General features: G+C 46.7%; 1 protein-coding gene across 2 annotated transcripts; it reads right to left on the bottom strand.

Annotated features, from left to right (window-relative positions):
- Window positions 1-937: 937 nt before the first annotated feature.
- LOC139408892 (Golgi phosphoprotein 3-like) lies at window positions 938-17,259 on the bottom strand. Of its 2 annotated transcripts, none has more exons than XM_071153324.1 (5): window positions 17,207-17,259; window positions 16,855-17,061; window positions 16,181-16,312; window positions 3,257-3,371; window positions 938-3,008 (listed from the first exon to the last, which is right to left on the bottom strand). In XM_071153324.1, the coding sequence occupies exons 2-5, from the start codon at window positions 17,056-17,058 to the stop codon at window positions 2,584-2,586; spliced, it is 876 nt and encodes a 291-aa protein (XP_071009425.1). In that variant the 5' UTR covers window positions 17,059-17,061; window positions 17,207-17,259; the 3' UTR covers window positions 938-2,583. The 2 variants fall into 2 exon arrangements, 1 of the variants encoding a protein (XP_071009425.1); XR_011634329.1 differs by having other exon boundaries at window positions 939-2,241; window positions 2,342-3,008; window positions 16,855-17,259.
- Window positions 17,260-17,910: the final 651 nt, after the last annotated feature.

Genomic DNA, 17,910 nt, shown 5'->3' on the forward strand with positions numbered 1-17,910 from the left:
TAAAATACTACTTGAGTAAAACTTCAAAAAGTATTTGGTTTTAAAATATAGTTAAGTATCAAAAGTCAATGGAATTGCTCAAATGTAAAATAGTATCAAAAGTAAAAGTGTAAATAATTTCAAATTCATTATATTAAGCAAACCGATTTAGTTTTTTACATTTACAGATAGCCAGTGTTACACTCTAATACTCAGACATAATTTACAAACGAAGCATTTGTGTTTATTGATTCCGCCAGATCAGAGGCACGAGGGATGTTCTCTTGATAAGTGTGTGAATTGAACCATTTTCCTGTCCTGCTAAGCATGCAAAATGTACTTCTGGGTGTATGGAGTAAAAATAACATCATTTTCTTTAGGAATGTAGTAAGGTAAAAGTTGTCAAAAATATCATTAGTAAAGCACAGATACTCCCAAAAAAGACTAAAGTATTTTTACACCACTGCATTTTGCAGACCCGTGGCCAGTCATATGGACGATCCAACTCAAAAAGGGGGTCCAGAGCCAAAAAAAAAACTATCATACAAAGTGTGATGAAACAAATGATTATCTGTCATTGGGGACAAGTGTCCTATCACATTCAACTACATGGAGATCATGGACACAAAGTGGCCTTCAAAGCACTATAATGTGTTAAGTGGAGGCCAGAGGTCTAGAAGTTATTTTTGCTTCCATTAATTACTACATGTGCCACTAAAAGCTGAGTTCAAAAAAACTGCATCTTGTGAAGTTAGTTATCCATTGTTAGCGTTTTTGATTCTGTTAAAAGAAAAAAAGTCAGACAACATATACCGTATGTTTCAGTCAGACGGCGAGTCCTTTTTTACACTCTGTTGTAGTGCAATCAATCTGGAGGCGTTTGTTTTGAGTACTGGTAATTCATTCAAGGAATTATCATACAGAAGGCGGCCGATAAAGACAGGAGCGCTACACAGTGCTAAATTCAGGCACTTAAAAAGATCCATCCTTTATTGTGTGGTAAAAAAAAAAAAAAAAAAGCATACAGAAGATCCCTTTCATTACGCTGTACATTAATTGATCAAATTTGATATTATAATCAGTTCCTCTCAGGAAATCCATACTATATAAATCATCCCCATCCAATCCCTCCACCATACTTTGTCTGTACACTCTCCAGATGAGTCAAATGCTCAAGGTAGAAGTTAACCCCAACCACAGATCTATGATCAGATAACCCTTCCCCCTGTCCTAACCTTTAGGCAGATCAAATAGTATCTGACCCTGTATCAGTAGTTAGGACCAACTCCTAGTGATGAATAGTACAACCAACTAGCAGCCATAAAAGAGAGAGAGAAAAAAAAAAAAGCCCAAACCATGAATGAAGACCAACTAAATATGAACGTAATCATGTGAATTATATTAAAGCAATAGAAATTGGCTCAAGTAGAAAATAAAATATACATTTTAAGGATAAAATCAAAAGCGTTAAGGATTATACTGCCAGAGCGGGACACGTATAATATACAATTAGCCCGTTTTAGATGTTTCTTCTACCTAGTCATATGCCACAATATCTTTTTCTTCTTCTCTCAATACACTAACTAAATGACATAGATATTTGGCCAATTTGAGAGAGTTTCTTTCTTGGAAACTGTACCTCTTTAAAACATGACTGCACACATGTACACCCGAAACCAGTTTGCCTGCAAAGAGGAGACGCGCAGTGTCTGGAATAGGATGATAGAGTTGCAGAGAATATAGTCTCCCATCTGAAACGGAGGGAAAGCACAAGCTATGATTCTTTAGTACATGGAGAGGGGGACACAAAGTAAAATTGAACAGGAATAAAGCATGCACTTGGTTGGTACCCTGAACAAAATAAATGGTGCTTCGGAATTCAACTTCATGATTTTTTCTGCTTGTTTTTACAAATAGTAAACTCTTCTATATCCCGTGTTGAATGTGCAAAATGGTTTGGAGATGGTTAACATTTATTAACAACAAACAGACGTGAGATCTATAGGTCATGTCTAAAAAAAACCTCCTCAAAGTGACTAAACGCAAAAGACAAAAACAATGACTTATGTTCTGTATGATCATATCAGGTCATCATGGTAGGTCTGGGCCATGATGGTCACGCAAAACCTGGCGGTTTTAAAAGTCCCTCCTAAAAGAAAGGACACAGACCTGGGTGAGTGCCAGCTACTGACGCAAGTGCTTAAAGTTACACTAGGTCTCACAGTGAACAGAAAGGCCGCAACCCAAATGGCACCCCATTTCCTATGTAGTGCCTACTTTTGATCAGAGCCATTAGGGCCCTGCTCAAAAAGTGCCTTATATTAGGAAACAGGGTGCCATTTGGGACAAACCCACAGGGTACTTGATGTCAACCAACTGGCCAGGAGATAACAGGACAGTGACTCCGAGAGGTCAGGGGTCACAGCACTGTCAATACAGAGGGAGAGCCGTGCTTTGTGATCTTCATCGTCGTCTTCCTCACTGCCAACACCATCATCATCCTTGTCGTCGTCATATCAGAACAGGGGAGATCTGAGAGCTCTGAGCCCCAGAGGTCTGTAGTGTTTTTTAAAGTTCCGTCTCACGTTGGTTTCCGGTAGGGCTTCATTTGGTGAAGGCGGCCACCACGGCCCACAGCAACTCGTTAGCGTTGGCCTTGGTGCTCTCCGCCTCTGGCTCCAGGTCCAGCAGCAGACGTACCCTCTTCATGGCCAAGTCATACTGTTCGTCCAGCAGCGGGGCGAAGGCGTTCTCCAGCACGTCTGATGAGTGGGCCAGGAAGATCAGGGCCAGCACGCGCTTGTCGAAACGCCCCGGATCGTTCACCCACTTGTCCAGGACGGACTCCTGGACCTTCTTGACCAGCCGCTGTTTGATGGTGTCGTTGGTCAGCGGGTGTGTGGTCATGTCGAAGAGGAGGAAGTTCTGTTTCTCTGTGGTCAGAACGCCTTTCTCGACCAGGTTCTTGGCCAGACGTTCACGGACATTCCTCAGCTGGTAGTGCAGCTTCAATGGGTTCCACGTCTCACCTGGACAACAAAACAAATTACGGGTAATTTCTGTACAATTTTACTTGGAAACCTAATAGGCTAGCTATTGTTTAAAAAAAACATAATGGAAAGGGGAGGTGGCACAGTGTGGTAATATCAAATAATCATGATGATAATAAAGAACAAAACACTAAGAACGGAAGACAGACAGATATAGCACAAAGAAATACAGTAGTTTAAAATAGGGGGAGTAATGGAGGGTGGGCGTATTCAATATGGCTTCTCACCGCTCAGCAGCTCTATCCAGCTCTGGACTGTCTCTGGGGGCTGGGTTTCTTTGACATGCTTCAGAGCCTCGTCCAGCAACATGTCTCCTGTAGGGGCGGCTGACTTACAGATAACCTGACAAAATAGATACCAGTTTTTTTTAAGGTTGATTTCACACCACACACACACAACAAAACCTTACTGTAACATTGGGATATACACACATAAGCATAAACTTCTAGAGTTGGCAGACTCTGCTGGTCTACCACGTTGCAATACCACACACACGGCAGGTTGCCTAGCAGTTAACGCCATGGATGATGAAAGCGTTCCACTGGGATGCGGGCCTATGTTGACTCCAATGCTTCCCACAGTTGTGTCAGGATGTCCTTTGGGTGGTGGACCATTCTTGATACACACGGGAAACGGTTGAGCATGAAAAACCCAGCCGCATTGCAGTTCTTGACACAAACCTGGTACCTTCTCCCATACCCCGTACAAAAGGCACTTCAATCCTTTGTCCTGCCCATTCAGCCTCTGAATGGCACACATACAAAATCAATGTCTCAATTTTCTCAAGGCTTAAAAATCCTTCTTTAACCCGTCTCCTTCCCCTTTATCTACACTGAGTGAAGTGGATTTAACATACGATTTCAATAATGGATCATAGCGTTCACCTGGATTCACCTGGTCAGTCTTGGAAAGAGCAGGTGTTCTTAATGTTTCGTACACTCAGTGTATAAGCAAGTGGGTTTGAAGGCTGTTGACACTTGAGAGAGAGAGAGGTGGAAGAGGATGTTCTGTGTGAAACCGACAGCTGTGGTGACGGCACGTTGGAAGAAGATACGAGTGTGTTAAGAGTAGCGAAAAAAGGAAATAAGAGAAGTAAGGTTCCTGTGGAATCTTGTAAAACCAAGTATAGTTCTGCCTCGTTTTTTTAGTCCGAGTGAGGGTTTTGGACTGATGGGAGTTTCCCGGGACATCTGATCAATACAAATCATGAATGCATTGTGTAATGGGACATCAGTTAGGGTAACAAGAAGAAACGGTGCCTTCAGAAAGTATTCACGCCCCTTGACTTTTTCCACATGTTGTCGTGTTACAGCCTGAATTTAAAATGGATTTTTAACTAATTGTGTCACTTACCTACCTACACACAATACCCCATACATTTTCATTCTGAATTTTGTTTGTAGATTTACTTTAAAAAAATGTAAATAATAATTAAGCACTTTTGGGTAGTGATTACAGCTGTGAGTCTTTCTGGGTAAGTCTCTAAGAGCTTTGCCCAATATTGTTAAAATTATTCAAGATCTGTAAAGTTGTTCAGGCTGTAACACAACAAAAATGTGGAATAAGTCAAGGGCCAAGGGATATGAATACTTTCTGAATGTACTGTAGCTGCTTAACTAACAAACCCTTGACCTGCACTTCTGGTGTGCTGGTGTAAGAGTGGATAGGTATGGGGAGTGGCCGGTCTGCTTACTTACAAGTCCTTAACCAACAATGCAGTTCAAGAAATAGAGTTAAGGAAATATTTACTAAATAAACTAAAAGTACATTTTTTAAAGTAACAATAAAAGCACATAACAATAATGAGGATATGTACAGGGGGTACCAGTACTGAGTCAATGTGCGGGTGCACAGGTTAGTCAAGGTAGTTTGTACATGTAGGTTGGGGTAAAGTGACTATGCATAGATAACAAACAGCGTGTAGTCGCAGTGTAAAAACCAAGGGGTGGGGTGGGTCAATGTAAATAGTCTGGGTGGCCATTTTACTAATTGTTCAGCAGTCTTCTAGATTGGGGGTAGAAGCTGTTAAGGAGCATTTTGGATCTAGACTTGGCGCTCCGGTACCGCTTGCGTGCGGTAGCAGAGAGAGCAGTTTATGACTTGTGTGACTGGAGTCTGACAATTTTTTGGGCCTTTCTCTGACACAACCTAGTATTTAGGTCCTGGATGAAAGGAAGCTTGGCCCCAGTGATGTACTGGGCCGTACGCACTACCCTCTGCAGCGCCTTACGGTCGGATGCCGAGCAGTTGCCATTCCAGGCGGTGATGCTACCGGTCAGGATGCTCTCGATGGTGCAGCTGTAGAACTTTGAGGATCTGGGGACCCATGCCAAATCTTTTCAGTCTCCTGATTGGGAAAAGGTGTGCCCTCTTCACAACTGTCTTGGTGTGTTTGGACCATGATAGTTTGTTGGTGATGTGGACACCAAGGAGCTTGAAACTCTCAACATGCTCCACTACAGCCCCGTTGATGTTAATGGGGGCTTGTTCAGCACGCCTTTACCTGTCCACGATAATCTCCTTTGTCTTGCTCACATTGAGAGAGAAGTTGTTGTCCTGGCACCACACTGCCAGGTCTCTGATCTCCCTATGGGCTGTCTCATCGTTGTCGGTGACAGACCACTTGTGTCGTAAGCAAACTTAATGATGGCGTTGGAGTCGTGCTTGGCCACGCAGTTGTGGGTGAGGGGAGTAAAGGAGGGGACTAAGTGCACACCCGAGGGCCCCATTGTTGAGGATCAGCGTGGCAGATGTGTTGTTGCCTACCCTTACCACCTGGTGGAGGCCCGTCAGGAAGTCCAGCATCGACTTGCAGAGAGAGTTGTTTAGTCCCAGGGTCCTTAGCGTAGTGAAGAGCTTTGTGGACACTATGGTGTTCAGCGCTAAGCTGTAGTCTATGAACAGCATTCTCACATAGGTGTTCCTTTTGTCCAGGTGGGAAAGGGCAGTGTGGAGTGCGATTGAGATTGTGTCATGTGGAGGCAGTATGCAAATTAGAGTGGGTCTAGGGTTTCCGGGATGATGGTGTTAATGTGAGCCATGACCAACCTTTCAAAAGCACTTCATGGCTACCGACGTGAGTGCTACGGGGCGGAGGCCATTGAGGCAGGTTACCGTCGCTTTCTTGGGCACAGGGACCATTAGTGGTCTTCTTGAAACATGGGTATTACAGACTCGGTCAGGGACAGATTGAAAATGTCAGTGAAGACACGCCAGTTGGTCCGTGCATGCTCTGAGTACACGTACTGGTAATACATCTGGCCTCATGGCCTTGTGAATGTTGACCTGTTTAAAAAGGTCTTGCTCACAGCAGCTACAGAGCTCGTGGTCACACAGTTATCCGGAACAGCTGGTGATCTCATGCATGCTTCAGTGTTGCTTGCCTCGAAGCGAGCATAAAAAGAGGCATTTAGCTCGTCTGGTAGGCTCGCGCCACTCGGCAGCTCACAGCTGGGCTTCTCATTACAGTCCGTAATAGTTTGCAAGCACTGCCACACCCTACGAGCGTCAGAGCCAGTGTAGTAGGATTCAATCTTTGTCCTGTATTGATGCTTTGCCTGTTCAATGGTTCGTCTGAGGGCATAGTCCGGATTAGTGTCCCGCTCCTTGAAAGCGGCAGCTCTAGCCTTTACCTCGGTGCGGATGTGGCCTGTAATCCATGGCTTCTAGTTTGGATATGTACGTAAGATCACTGTGAGGACGATGTCGTCAATGCACTTATTGATGAAGCTGGTGACTGAGGTGGTATACTCCTCAATGCCATTGGATGAATCCCAGAACATATTCCAGTCTGTGCTAGCAAAACAGTCCTGAAAGCGTAGCATCCACGTCCATATAGAGAGAGAGTCACTGGTAATTCATGCTTTTGTTTTTGCTTGTATGCAGGAATCTGGAGGATAGAACTATGGTCAAATTTGCCAAATGGGGGGTGAGGGTGATCTTTGTACACATCTCTGTGTGTGGAGTAAAGGTGGTCTACAGTTTTCCCCCCTTCGGTTTGCACATTAAGTTTCCATGCATTAAAGTCCAGAGCCACTAGGAGCGCCGCTTCTGGATGAGCATTTTCTTGTATGCTTTATGGCCTTATACAGCTCGTTGAGTGCGGTCTTAATGCCAGCGTCAGGTTGTGGTAGTAAATAGACGGCTATGAATAATATAGATGAAAATTCTCAACTATCTACCAAGAGTTATCTGTTAATTGAATGATTAGAATATTCGGCCCTGAATCATACAATTGTATGGAATTGATTAGAATGTATAAAATCATAATCAGTAAATGTGTAGTCCTAGTCAGAATTAGGGTAAAACAATATGTCTTTATGGTATTTTAAACACAGACTGTCTGAGCTTGGTGCCGACCTGACTAGAGATTTGGGAGAGAACGGGGAGTACGTCTCAAGGACAAGGTCACTATCTCTGTCGGCTGGGTAGTGAGACAGTGTGTGCGTAGCAGAACATTGTGTGCGTATGGCTGTGTGTATGTGTGTGCGCGTATGGCTGCGTGTATGTGTGTTCGCGTATGGCTGCGTGTATGTGTGTGCGCGTATGGCTGCGCGTATGTGTGTGCGCGTATGGCTGCGCGCGTATGGCTGCGTGTGTGCGCGTATGGCTGCGTGTATGTGTGTGCGCGTATGGTTGCGTGTATGTGTGCGCGCGTATGGTTGCGTGTATGTGTGCGCGCGTATGGTTGCGTGTATGTGTGCGCGCGTATGGTTGCGTGTATGTGTGCGCGCGTATGGCTGCATGTATGTGTGTGCGCGTATGGTTGCGTGTATGTGTGTGCGCGTATGGTTGCGTGTATGTGTGTGCGCGTATGGCTGCGTGTATGTGTGTGCGCGTATGGTTGCGTGTATGTGTGCGCGCGTATGGCTGCGTGTATGTGTGTGCGCGTATGGCTGCGTGTATGTGTGTGCGCGTATGGCTGCGTGTATGTGTGTGCGCGTATGGCTGCGTGTATGTGTGTGCCCGTATGGCTGCGTGTATGTGTGTGCGCGTATGGTTGCGTGTATGTGTGTGCGCGTATGGTTGCGTGTATGTGTGTGCGCGTATGGTTGCGTGTATGTGTGTGCGCGTATGGTTGCGTGTATGTGTGTGCGCGTATGTTTGCGTGTATGTGTGTGCGCGTATGGTTGCGTGTATGTGTGTGCGCGTATGGTTGCGTGTATGTGTGTGCGCGTATGGCTGCGCGCGTATGGCTGCGTGTATGTGTGTGCGCGTATGGTTGCGTGTATGTGTGTGCGCGTATGGCTGCGTGTATGTGTGTGCGCGTATGGTTGCGTGTATGTGTGTGCGCGTATGGTTGCGTGTATGTGTGGGCGTATGGTTGCGTGTATGTGTGCGCGTATGGCTGCGTGTATGTGTGTGCGCGTATGGTTGCGTGTATGTGTGTGCGCGTATGGTTGCGTGTATGTGTGTGCGCGTATGGCTGCGCGCGTATGGCTGCGTGTATGTGTGTGCGCGTATGGTTGCGTGTATGTGTGTGTGTATGTGTGTGCGCGTATGGTTGCGTGTATGTGTGTGCGCGTATGGTTGCGTGTATGTGTGTGCGCGTATGGTTGCGTGTATGTGTGTGCGCGTATGGTTGCGTGTATGTGTGTGTGCGTATGGTTGCGTGTATGTGTGTGCGCGTATGGTTGCGTGTATGTGTGTGCGCGTATGGTTGCGTGTATGTGTGTGCGCGTATGGCTGCGTGTATGTGTGTGCGCGTATGGCTGCGTGTATGTGTGTGCGCGTATGGCTGCGTGTATGTATGTGCGCGTATGGCTGCGGTATGTGTGTGCGCGTATGGCTGCGTGTATGTGTGCGCGCGTATGGCTGCGTGTATGTGTGCGCGCGTATGGCTGCGTGTATGTGTGCGCGCGTATGGCTGCGTGTATGTGTGTGCGCGTATGGCTGCGTGTATGTGTGTGCGCGCATGGCTGCGTGTATGTGTGTGCGCGTATGGCTGCGTGTATGTATGTGCGCGTATGGCTGCGGTATGTGTGCGCGCGTATGGCTGCGTGTATGTGTGCGCGCGTATGGCTGCGTGTATGTGTGCGCGCGTATGGCTGCGTGTATGTGTGCGCGCGTATGGCTGCGTGTATGTGTGCGCGCGTATGGCTGCGTGTATGTGTGTGCGCGTATGGCTGCGTGTATGTGTGTGCGCGTATGGCTGCGTGTATGTGTGTGCGCGTATGGCTGCGTGTATGTGTGTGCCCGTATGGCTGCGTGTATGTGTGTGCCCGTATGGTTGCGTGTATGTGTGTGCGCGTATGGTTGCGTGTATGTGTGTGCGCGTATGGTTGCGTGTATGTGTGTGCGCGTATGGTTGCGTGTATGTGTGTGCGCGTATGGTTGCGTGTATGTGTGGGCGTATGGTTGCGTGAATGTGTGTGCGTACGGTTGCGTGAATGTGTGGGCGTACGGTTGCGTGAATGTGTGTGCGTACGGTTGCGTGAATGTGTGTGCGTACGGTTGCGTGAATGTGTGGGCGTACGGTTGCGTGAATGTGTGGGCGTATGGCTGTGTGAATGTGTGGGCGTATGGCTGTGTGAATGTGTGGGCGTATGGCTGCGTGTATGTGTGTGCGCGTATGGCTGCGTGTATGTGTGTTCGCGTATGGCTGCGTGTATGTGTGTGCGCGTATGGCTGCGTGTATGTGTGTGCGCGTATGGCTGCGTGTATGTGTGTGCGCGTATGGCTGCGTGTATGTGTGTGCGCGTATGGCTGCGTGTATGTGTGTGCGCGTATGGCTGCGTGTATGTGTGTGCGCGTATGGTTGCGTGTATGTGTGTGCGCGTATGGTTGCGTGTATGTGTGTGCGCGTATGGTTGCGTGTATGTGTGTGCGCGTATGGTTGCGTGTATGTGTGTGCGCGTATGGTTGCGTGTATGTGTGGGCGTATGGTTGCGTGAATGTGTGTGCGTACGGTTGCGTGAATGTGTGGGCGTATGGTTGCGTGAATGTGTGGGCGTATGGTTGCGTGAATGTGTGTGCGTACGGTTGCGTGAATGTGTGTGCGTACGGTTGCGTGAATGTGTGGGCGTATGGTTGCGTGAATGTGTGGGCGTATGGCTGTGTGAATGTGTGGGCGTATGGCTGTGTGAATGTGTGGGCGTATGGCTGCGTGTATGTGTGTGCGCGTATGGCTGCGTGTATGTGTGTTCGCGTATGGCTGCGTGTATGTGTGTGCGCGTATGGCTGCGCGTATGTGTGTGCGCGTATGGCTGCGCGCGTATGGCTGCGTGTGTCCGCGTATGGCTGCGTGTATGTGTGTGCGCGTATGGTTGCGTGTATGTGTGTGCGCGTATGGTTGCGTGTATGTGTGCGCGCGTATGGTTGCGTGTATGTGTGTGCGCGTATGGTTGCGTGTATGTGTGTGCGCGTATGGCTGCGTGTATGTGTGTGCGCGTATGGTTGCGTGTATGTGTCTGCGCGTATGGCTGTGTGTATGTGTGTGCGCGTATGGTTGCGTGTATGTGTGTGCGCGTATGGTTGCGTGTATGTGTGTGCGCGTATGGTTGCGTGTATGTGTGTGCGCGTATGGCTGCGCGCGTATGGCTGCGTGTATGTGTGTGCGCGTATGGTTGCGTGTATGTGTGTGCGCGTATGGCTGCGTGTATGTGTGTGCGCGTATGGTTGCGTGTATGTGTGTGCGCGTATGGTTGCGTGTATGTGTGGGCGTATGGTTGCGTGTATGTGTGCGCGTATGGCTGCGTGTGCGCGTATGGTTGCGTGTATGTGTGTGCGCGTATGGTTGCGTGTATGTGTGTGCGCGTATGGTTGCGTGTATGTGTGTGCGCGTATGGCTGCGCGCGTATGGCTGCGTGTATGTGTGTGTGTATGTGTGTGCGCGTATGGTTGCGTGTATGTGTGTGCGCGTATGGTTGCGTGTATGTGTGTGCGCGTATGGTTGCGTGTATGTGTGTGCGCGTATGGTTGCGTGTATGTGTGTGCGCGTATGGTTGCGTGTATGTGTGTGCGCGTATGGCTGCGTGTATGTGTGTGCGCGTATGGCTGCGTGTATGTGTGTGCGCGTATGGCTGCGTGTATGTGTGTGCGCGTATGGCTGCGTGTATGTGTGTGCGTGTATGGCTGCGGTATGTGTGTGCGCGTATGGCTGCGTGTATGTGTGTGCGCGTATGGCTGCGTGTATGTGTGCGCGCGTATGGCTGCGTGTATGTGTGCGCGCGTATGGCTGCGTGTATGTGTGCGCGCGTATGGCTGCGTGTATGTGTGCGCGCGTATGGCTGCGTGTATGTGTGTGCGCGTATGGCTGCGTGTATGTGTGTGCGCGTATGGCTGCGGTATGTGTGTGCGCGTATGGCTGCGTGTATGTGTGTGCGCGTATGGCTGCGTGTATGTGTGCGCGCGTATGGCTGCGTGTATGTGTGCGCGCGTATGGCTGCGTGTATGTGTGCGCGCGTATGGCTGCGTGTATGTGTGCGCGCGTATGGCTGCGTGTATGTGTGTGCGCGTATGGCTGCGTGTATGTGTGTGCGCGTATGGCTGCGTGTATGTGTGTGCGCGTATGGCTGCGTGTATGTGTGTGCGCGTATGGCTGCGTGTATGTGTGTGCGCGTATGGTTGCGTGTATGTGTGTGCGCGTATGGTTGCGTGTATGTGTGTGCGCGTATGGTTGCGTGTATGTGTGTGCGCGTATGGTTGCGTGTATGTGTGTGCGCGTATGGTTGCGTGTATGTGTGTGCGCGTATGGTTGCGTGTATGTGTGTGCGCGTATGGTTGCGTGTATGTGTGGGCGCGTATGGTTGCGTGTATGTGTGGGCGTATGGTTGCGTGAATGTGTGTGCGTACGGTTGCGTGAATGTGTGGGCGTATGGTTGCGTGAATGTGTGTGCGTACGGTTGCGTGAATGTGTGTGCGTACGGTTGCGTGAATGTGTGGGCGTATGGTTGCGTGAATGTGTGGGCGTATGGCTGTGTGAATGTGTGGGTGTATGGTTGCGTGTATGGCTGCGTGTATGTGTGTGCGCGTATGGTTGCGTGTATGTGTGTGCGCGTATGGTTGCGTGTATGTGTGTGCGTACGGTTGCGTGTATGTGTGTGCGTACGGTTGCGTGTATGTGTGTGCGTATGGTTGCGTGAATGTGTGGGCGTATGGCTGTGTGAATGTGTGGGCGTATGGTTGTGTGAATGTGTGGGAGTGAGAAGTCAGTATAAAATGAATTGTTTTGTATTCTTGACTTTAGAACGTTCCCGTGAATAAACCTTTTTGACTATTTTAGCTGGGCCTCCGTCGGTTTCGACCAGGATCTTACAAATTCTGGTTTGCAGACTGAGTAATATAATTAAATTGGGTTATGTACCTGGAGAACATAATTCTCTATTATAAATAGTGTGGTCTACAGCTTATCATGAACTACTCTACCTCAGACGAGCAATACGTTGAGATTTCTTTAATATTAGACATTGCGCATCTGCTGTTATTGACAAATAAACACACAACTCCACCCCGTCTTACCAGACGTAGCTGCTCTGTCCTGACGCAACTTTATGTACAAAATATGTTAAACAACGCAGGGAATTATTATATATATATTTTTTTTAAATAGCACAGTTGGGTAGGAACCCGTAAAACGGCAGCCATCCCTTCCAGCGCCATTATCAATGTAGACCAATCAGTGTACTTCAACAACGTATTTAATACCAATGTTTGTACCTCATTTTTTACAGTTGCTTTTATAATTATGTTTTTTTTATTATGATTTTGTCTCTTTTCCCAGCCATAGGCAAGAGATGGGTTGGTGGGGTTGTGGGGGAGAGGGTAGATGGAAAATTGGGTGAGGGTGTAAGTGGGTGGGTAATAAAAATAAATCCAGTAGGATGAATTACTATTACGTCACTGTGCGGGAATAATTGTGAAAACATTGTTTGATTTTGGGGGTTTGTGTGTACGTGGAGCCGAAGAAATATGCTTTGTTCCTCAAAAAGATATCGGAATGTAATGTGCCGTGTGTGGCTCTTCAATGCAAGGCGCCTATCAATGAGGATTATCTCAAGGGGTGGTGCTGGAAGGGAATGCAGATGTCGACTGACCAGTATAGTGGATGGAGTGAAGAAGTTTACTCCATCCATACTATTGTTCTTTGATGAACAATCTCTCCCTTCACATATAAAGTTCGGCTTTATGAGATATTCTGTAAGAGCTTTCGTGCCAAATCCCATCAAGTATGATAAATTAAAAATATTTGGTCATGTGGCAAGTGTATGCAGATGGGAAGAGTATTGTATGCCAGAGGTGAAATGTGGTGATGAACATGCCTCCATTGAAGCCAGGGGCCTTCCCCAAACTGTTTCCACAAAGGAAGCACAGAATCGTCTAGATTCTAGAATGTCATTGTATGCTGTAGTGTTAAGATTTCCCTTCACTGGAACTAAGGGGCCTCGCCGAACTATGAAAAACAGCCGCAGACCATTATTCCTCCTCCACCAAACTTTACAGTTGGCACTATGCATTCGGGCAGGTAGCGTTCTCACCCCAGAGAACACGATTCCAATGCTCCAGAGTCCAATGGTGGCGAGCTTTACACCACTCCAGCCAACGTTTGGCATTGCGCATGGTGATCTTAAGCTTGTGTGCAGCTGCTCGGCCATGGAAACGTATTTCTTGAAGCGCCCGATGAACAGTTATTGTGCTGACGTTACTTCCAGAAGCAGTTTGGAACTTGGTAATAAGTGTTGCAACTGAAGACAGATGATTTTTACGCGCTGTGCAGATCAGCACTCGGCGGTCCCGTTCTGGGAGCTTGTGCGGCCTATCGCTTCACGGCCGAGCCATTGCTGCGCCTAGATATTTCCACTTCACAATAACAGCATTTACAGTTGACCAGGGCAGCCATTTAACGAACTGACTTGTTGGAAAGGTGGCATCCAATGACAGTGCCACGTTGAAAAGTCATTGAGCTCTTCAGTACGGGCCATTCTACTGCCAATATTTGTCTATGGAGATTGCATGGCCGTGTGCTCGATTATATACACCTGTCAGCAACGGGTTTGGCTGAAATAGCAGAATCCAATCATTTGAAGGGATGTCCACATACACTATATATACAAAAGTATTACATGTTAAAAAGGTGGATAATTTATTGCAATGGTCATAAACTGTACAGCACAAGTGGAGAAGGAATCTGAGAAAATGTGCATCATTGTGAGTGCGGCTGAAAGTTTTTGGACATTGTGATTTCAGAGCCGAGGCCTTCGAAGGAATCCTGCTGACAACTGTTCCACCCTCACAAGACCCTGAGCCTGTGTAGGGTTTGTGCATTTTGGATTGGAATGTGACTGAAGGAGTTGGATGGGTTTTGTTTGAAGAAATGGCCCACCGCCCCCTTTTCCCCGCAATGGATTAAAAATGTTTTTTTTTAATGACTACTCCGTACAGCAGGTGGCGGCAATACACCTTATAGGTTGTGGTCTGCCAATAAGACTCAAATAATACGAAAAAGACGCAAGCACAGTTAGAACAATGAGCCAGATCTTTCACTGGATGTGAAGCATCCGATTGGCATTACCGCTCATCACCAAATATGGTGACGAGAGGAAACCCAGTGGCGAGATGGATTTTGGCCGACATTCTGGAAATGTTCTCATCGACGAAACATCGGATCTCAATACAGTTCTCTGTTCACAAAACTAGAAACTATTATGAAAAGAGTGTACTAAGTTTTGTAGACTATTGCCTTTGCCAAAGTTTTTTTAAATAAATGGTGTTGTTTAGAAGGAGAGCAAGGGCGAATTGAGTTATTGCCCTCGCGCACTTCAGAGTAAGCATTGCCTAACAGAAATATGCAAATACAGGGTAGAAGGTGCCAATAGGATCTCGCTAGCTCATGCTTTTTATGATTCATGCTCCCATTGGAAACAACAGGCTGTGGTGGGGAGCAATGGCGGAAGCATTGTGTGATTCTGTGGGCGCGAGTAAAATTGGTGAGAATGAGTGTGGACGACAGTGAAGAGTGGAATAAAAAAGGCCTCAAGTTGGACAGGAGCAGAAGTTTGTTGGAGTTCGATTCACCAGCATATTTTTTTTGGGGGGTGACCCGTTTTGCGGTCTCAACGATGGCGAAGGACACATTGGGAAAAGTGGAATTGGTCAGAGTGACCAGGAGCGGTATGATGGTGATTTTGTGTGTGTCAAAAGAGCAAACGCTCTATCGACCTATGATGTGGAAAGCTAGGATTTTCTGAGTAGGGCACCGATTAAAAGGTGTCATCTCTGGTGTCTCGTTGGACAGAGGCTTCTTAATTTAGAACATGCCAGGGGTGGTAGACGCACGAACGCTTGACCCAAATGATACACCGGAAGAAGGTGGAAAGTCTATCGGCTTTACTGTCGTTTGACTCAAAGTAAAACTTAGGTATGTGAGATATGCGGTGAAACCGTGTATACAAAAACCACTGCAGCGTTACAATTGTAAAAAGGTTTGCAGAAGGAATGCATGTCATTGGTGAAGAAGAACGCATGGTGCTGCAATTGTGGTGGGAACCACATTCCCAAGTTCCTGGAGTGCCCAGTAAGGGTGAAGGAGGTCGCAGTATCTAGGATCAGGGCTTGCTCCAGCAGGTCTCCTTTGTGGATGCAGTACAATTAGCTGAAGGAGCGAGTGGAGATTAAATTGTAGTGGATGCCCAACAGCCTATAGTGAGATGGTGTTCATCAGAGATCCTGAAATACTAATAGTGAAGAAAGTGGACTGTTGCAAGTTTGCGCAATTGATAAATTGCACTGGACTAACTAATATATAAAAAAATATATAAAACTAGGTATCATTGTTAAGGTGGCAAAAATATTTTGGGATCTCCAGGACCTCAGGACTGAAACGGTGCAGGGAATATTGAATGAAGATGTTCCCCCCCTTTCAGGCTCCCGAGCCTGTGTAGGGATCTGAGTACATATTTGAGTCTGACTGAAGGAGTACATTTTGTTTCCTTTTAGAATACTCAGAGCATGTTTTATTTTCACCTATTTTTTCTGTTTTAAAGTTTCTCAGTTTTCAACCTATCCAGTAGGTGACGGCATGCACATCTAATACTTGTTTGCGAATCACCATAATACCAAGGAGGAAGATGACAGGCTGTGGTCTATCTTGGGTTAGTTAAAATATATATTTGACACAAGTGTGGTAACCAAGTTAATCAGTGTGTTTTCCTCACCTTTCTGGCCAGCAGGCTTTTCCTCCTCATGCCACAAGCCTCTAGCTGCAGTCTCCCTCTCAAAGCCAGTTCGATGAGCATACAACCTCGGAGACCAGAAGAAATGCAGTCATTCCAGAATGAAGTGTAGCCCTGTTGGAGAAAAAAAAAAGTCAAGCATTTGGTGAATGCTTCACATGATGACACGTCCTGGTTAAATTAAGCAAACATCCTACTGGTGACAGAAGTGACACGCACAAAGTGACACGTTTGAAAACCTTTCAGAACAAATGGGAACACGGAAATCTCGAACTTCGGAGAGTTCAAGACAACTGGGAACTCGGGAAAAACGAGCTTAGAATGGGGGAAAAAATAGTTTAACGGTCTTCCAACTCGGAAATTCGGGCATTTTTCTAGAGGTCCGACTTCCCAACCTGAAGATCACAGACGTTATGATTTTCTCGTTCCCGCCCCCAAGTTCCCAATTGTATTGAAAGCACTGTTTGTTTGTAACGTTGAATAGAGATCCTATGATATGACGGTAAAGCTAACTAGCTAACGTAGGAAAAGCGCATTAGCTTAGCTAGCTATGTTAGCACATAACGTAAGCTGGTTGGAACGTAAACAAACAGCTAGAGTTACTGTAGCTAGCTGACGATATAGCAACATGCTAACGACGATAACTAACACCATACCTCTCGATCTTTCAATCCCAATAGCAACACTTCTTCCATCAACGTCAGTCGAGTTTCTTTGGAGTCTCCTTTCTCATCCTCTTCCTCTTGACGTGGCTCGTAGTCCTCATCATCTGACCCCCTCTCCTTATCGGCAACTGCATTGCGAGAGGCCTCGGTCCTCCTCTGCACCAGGCCCGAACTTCGCTGTGTTAGGGAAGTCATACTCTGGATGCACGTCCCAACAACAGGTAAATACAAATTATTTGATATCTCCTGAAGGTTTTAGTGTTTCCGGTGCATAAATAAAACCCAGTTGATCGTAAAATTGGGTGAAAATTGAATTAATATTCGAATAACTACAACAGCAAACCTGCAACAGATTTCCACTTCAATACTTTCCACTTCCTGACCCAATATGGCGACACGTGATGAATGGAAACACGTGATGACGTCAGAAGAGGATGTGCCTCTCTCTCTCTCTCTCTCTCTCTCTCACACACACACACACACACAAGGCATAAACATGGTTGAGTAGGCATACTTAAATCCATAGATTATTGTAGGTTGTAATACATTATGTTGCTTGTACAGGCAGTAGGTCCTTGTTTTTCATGTTGTGATGCAAACTCCATTGTCTTCTGAGCTCTCAACATTCTGCAAAACATGTATTACTGATGCATTCACTCATGTCTTTTTCTCCTTTTAGTTCCATTCATGCAGTCTAATTGAGAAGCACCGTCTGATGAGAGAAGACTTGTCATAATCCCTCCACAGTAAACAAGATTAATTCAGCCGATTCTGTTGCAAAACGTTTCTTAAACAGAACGAAATGGGGAGGGACCTACCTGAATTTGACTTCCATTTGGTTCTGAAACGGTAAACGGGTTTCCGTAACGAATATTCACCCTTGCTATTTCTCCATGCGTGGCAGCTCTTATGATGCTTTCACCTCTGGCCTACATTGGCAACTTAAAGTAAGATTAAATTGACCCAAGCATGTAGATTAGATGACCGAAACCTTTTAGATGGGTTCACTTAGAAGGTTCTAACTGATGGGGGGGGGGGGAACTATGT

The sequence above is a fragment of the Oncorhynchus clarkii genome, chromosome 5 (assembly GCF_045791955.1).
Source record: "Oncorhynchus clarkii lewisi isolate Uvic-CL-2024 chromosome 5, UVic_Ocla_1.0, whole genome shotgun sequence".
Taxonomy (NCBI): domain Eukaryota; kingdom Metazoa; phylum Chordata; class Actinopteri; order Salmoniformes; family Salmonidae; genus Oncorhynchus; species Oncorhynchus clarkii.

Bases quoted from the DNA above. Each gene is read 5' to 3' on its own strand.
- LOC139408892 (XM_071153324.1), bottom strand. From the start codon at position 17,058: ATGACTTCCCTAACACAGCGAAGTTCGGGCCTGGTGCAGAGGAGGACC. The intron at 3,372-16,180 runs GTGAGGAAAACA...CTATTTTGTCAG, and splicing joins AAAGCCTGCTGGCCAGAAAG to GTTATCTGTAAGTCAGCCGC. The intron at 3,009-3,256 runs GTGAGAAGCCAT...TTTGTTGTCCAG, and splicing joins CTGGATAGAGCTGCTGAGCG to GTGAGACGTGGAACCCATTG.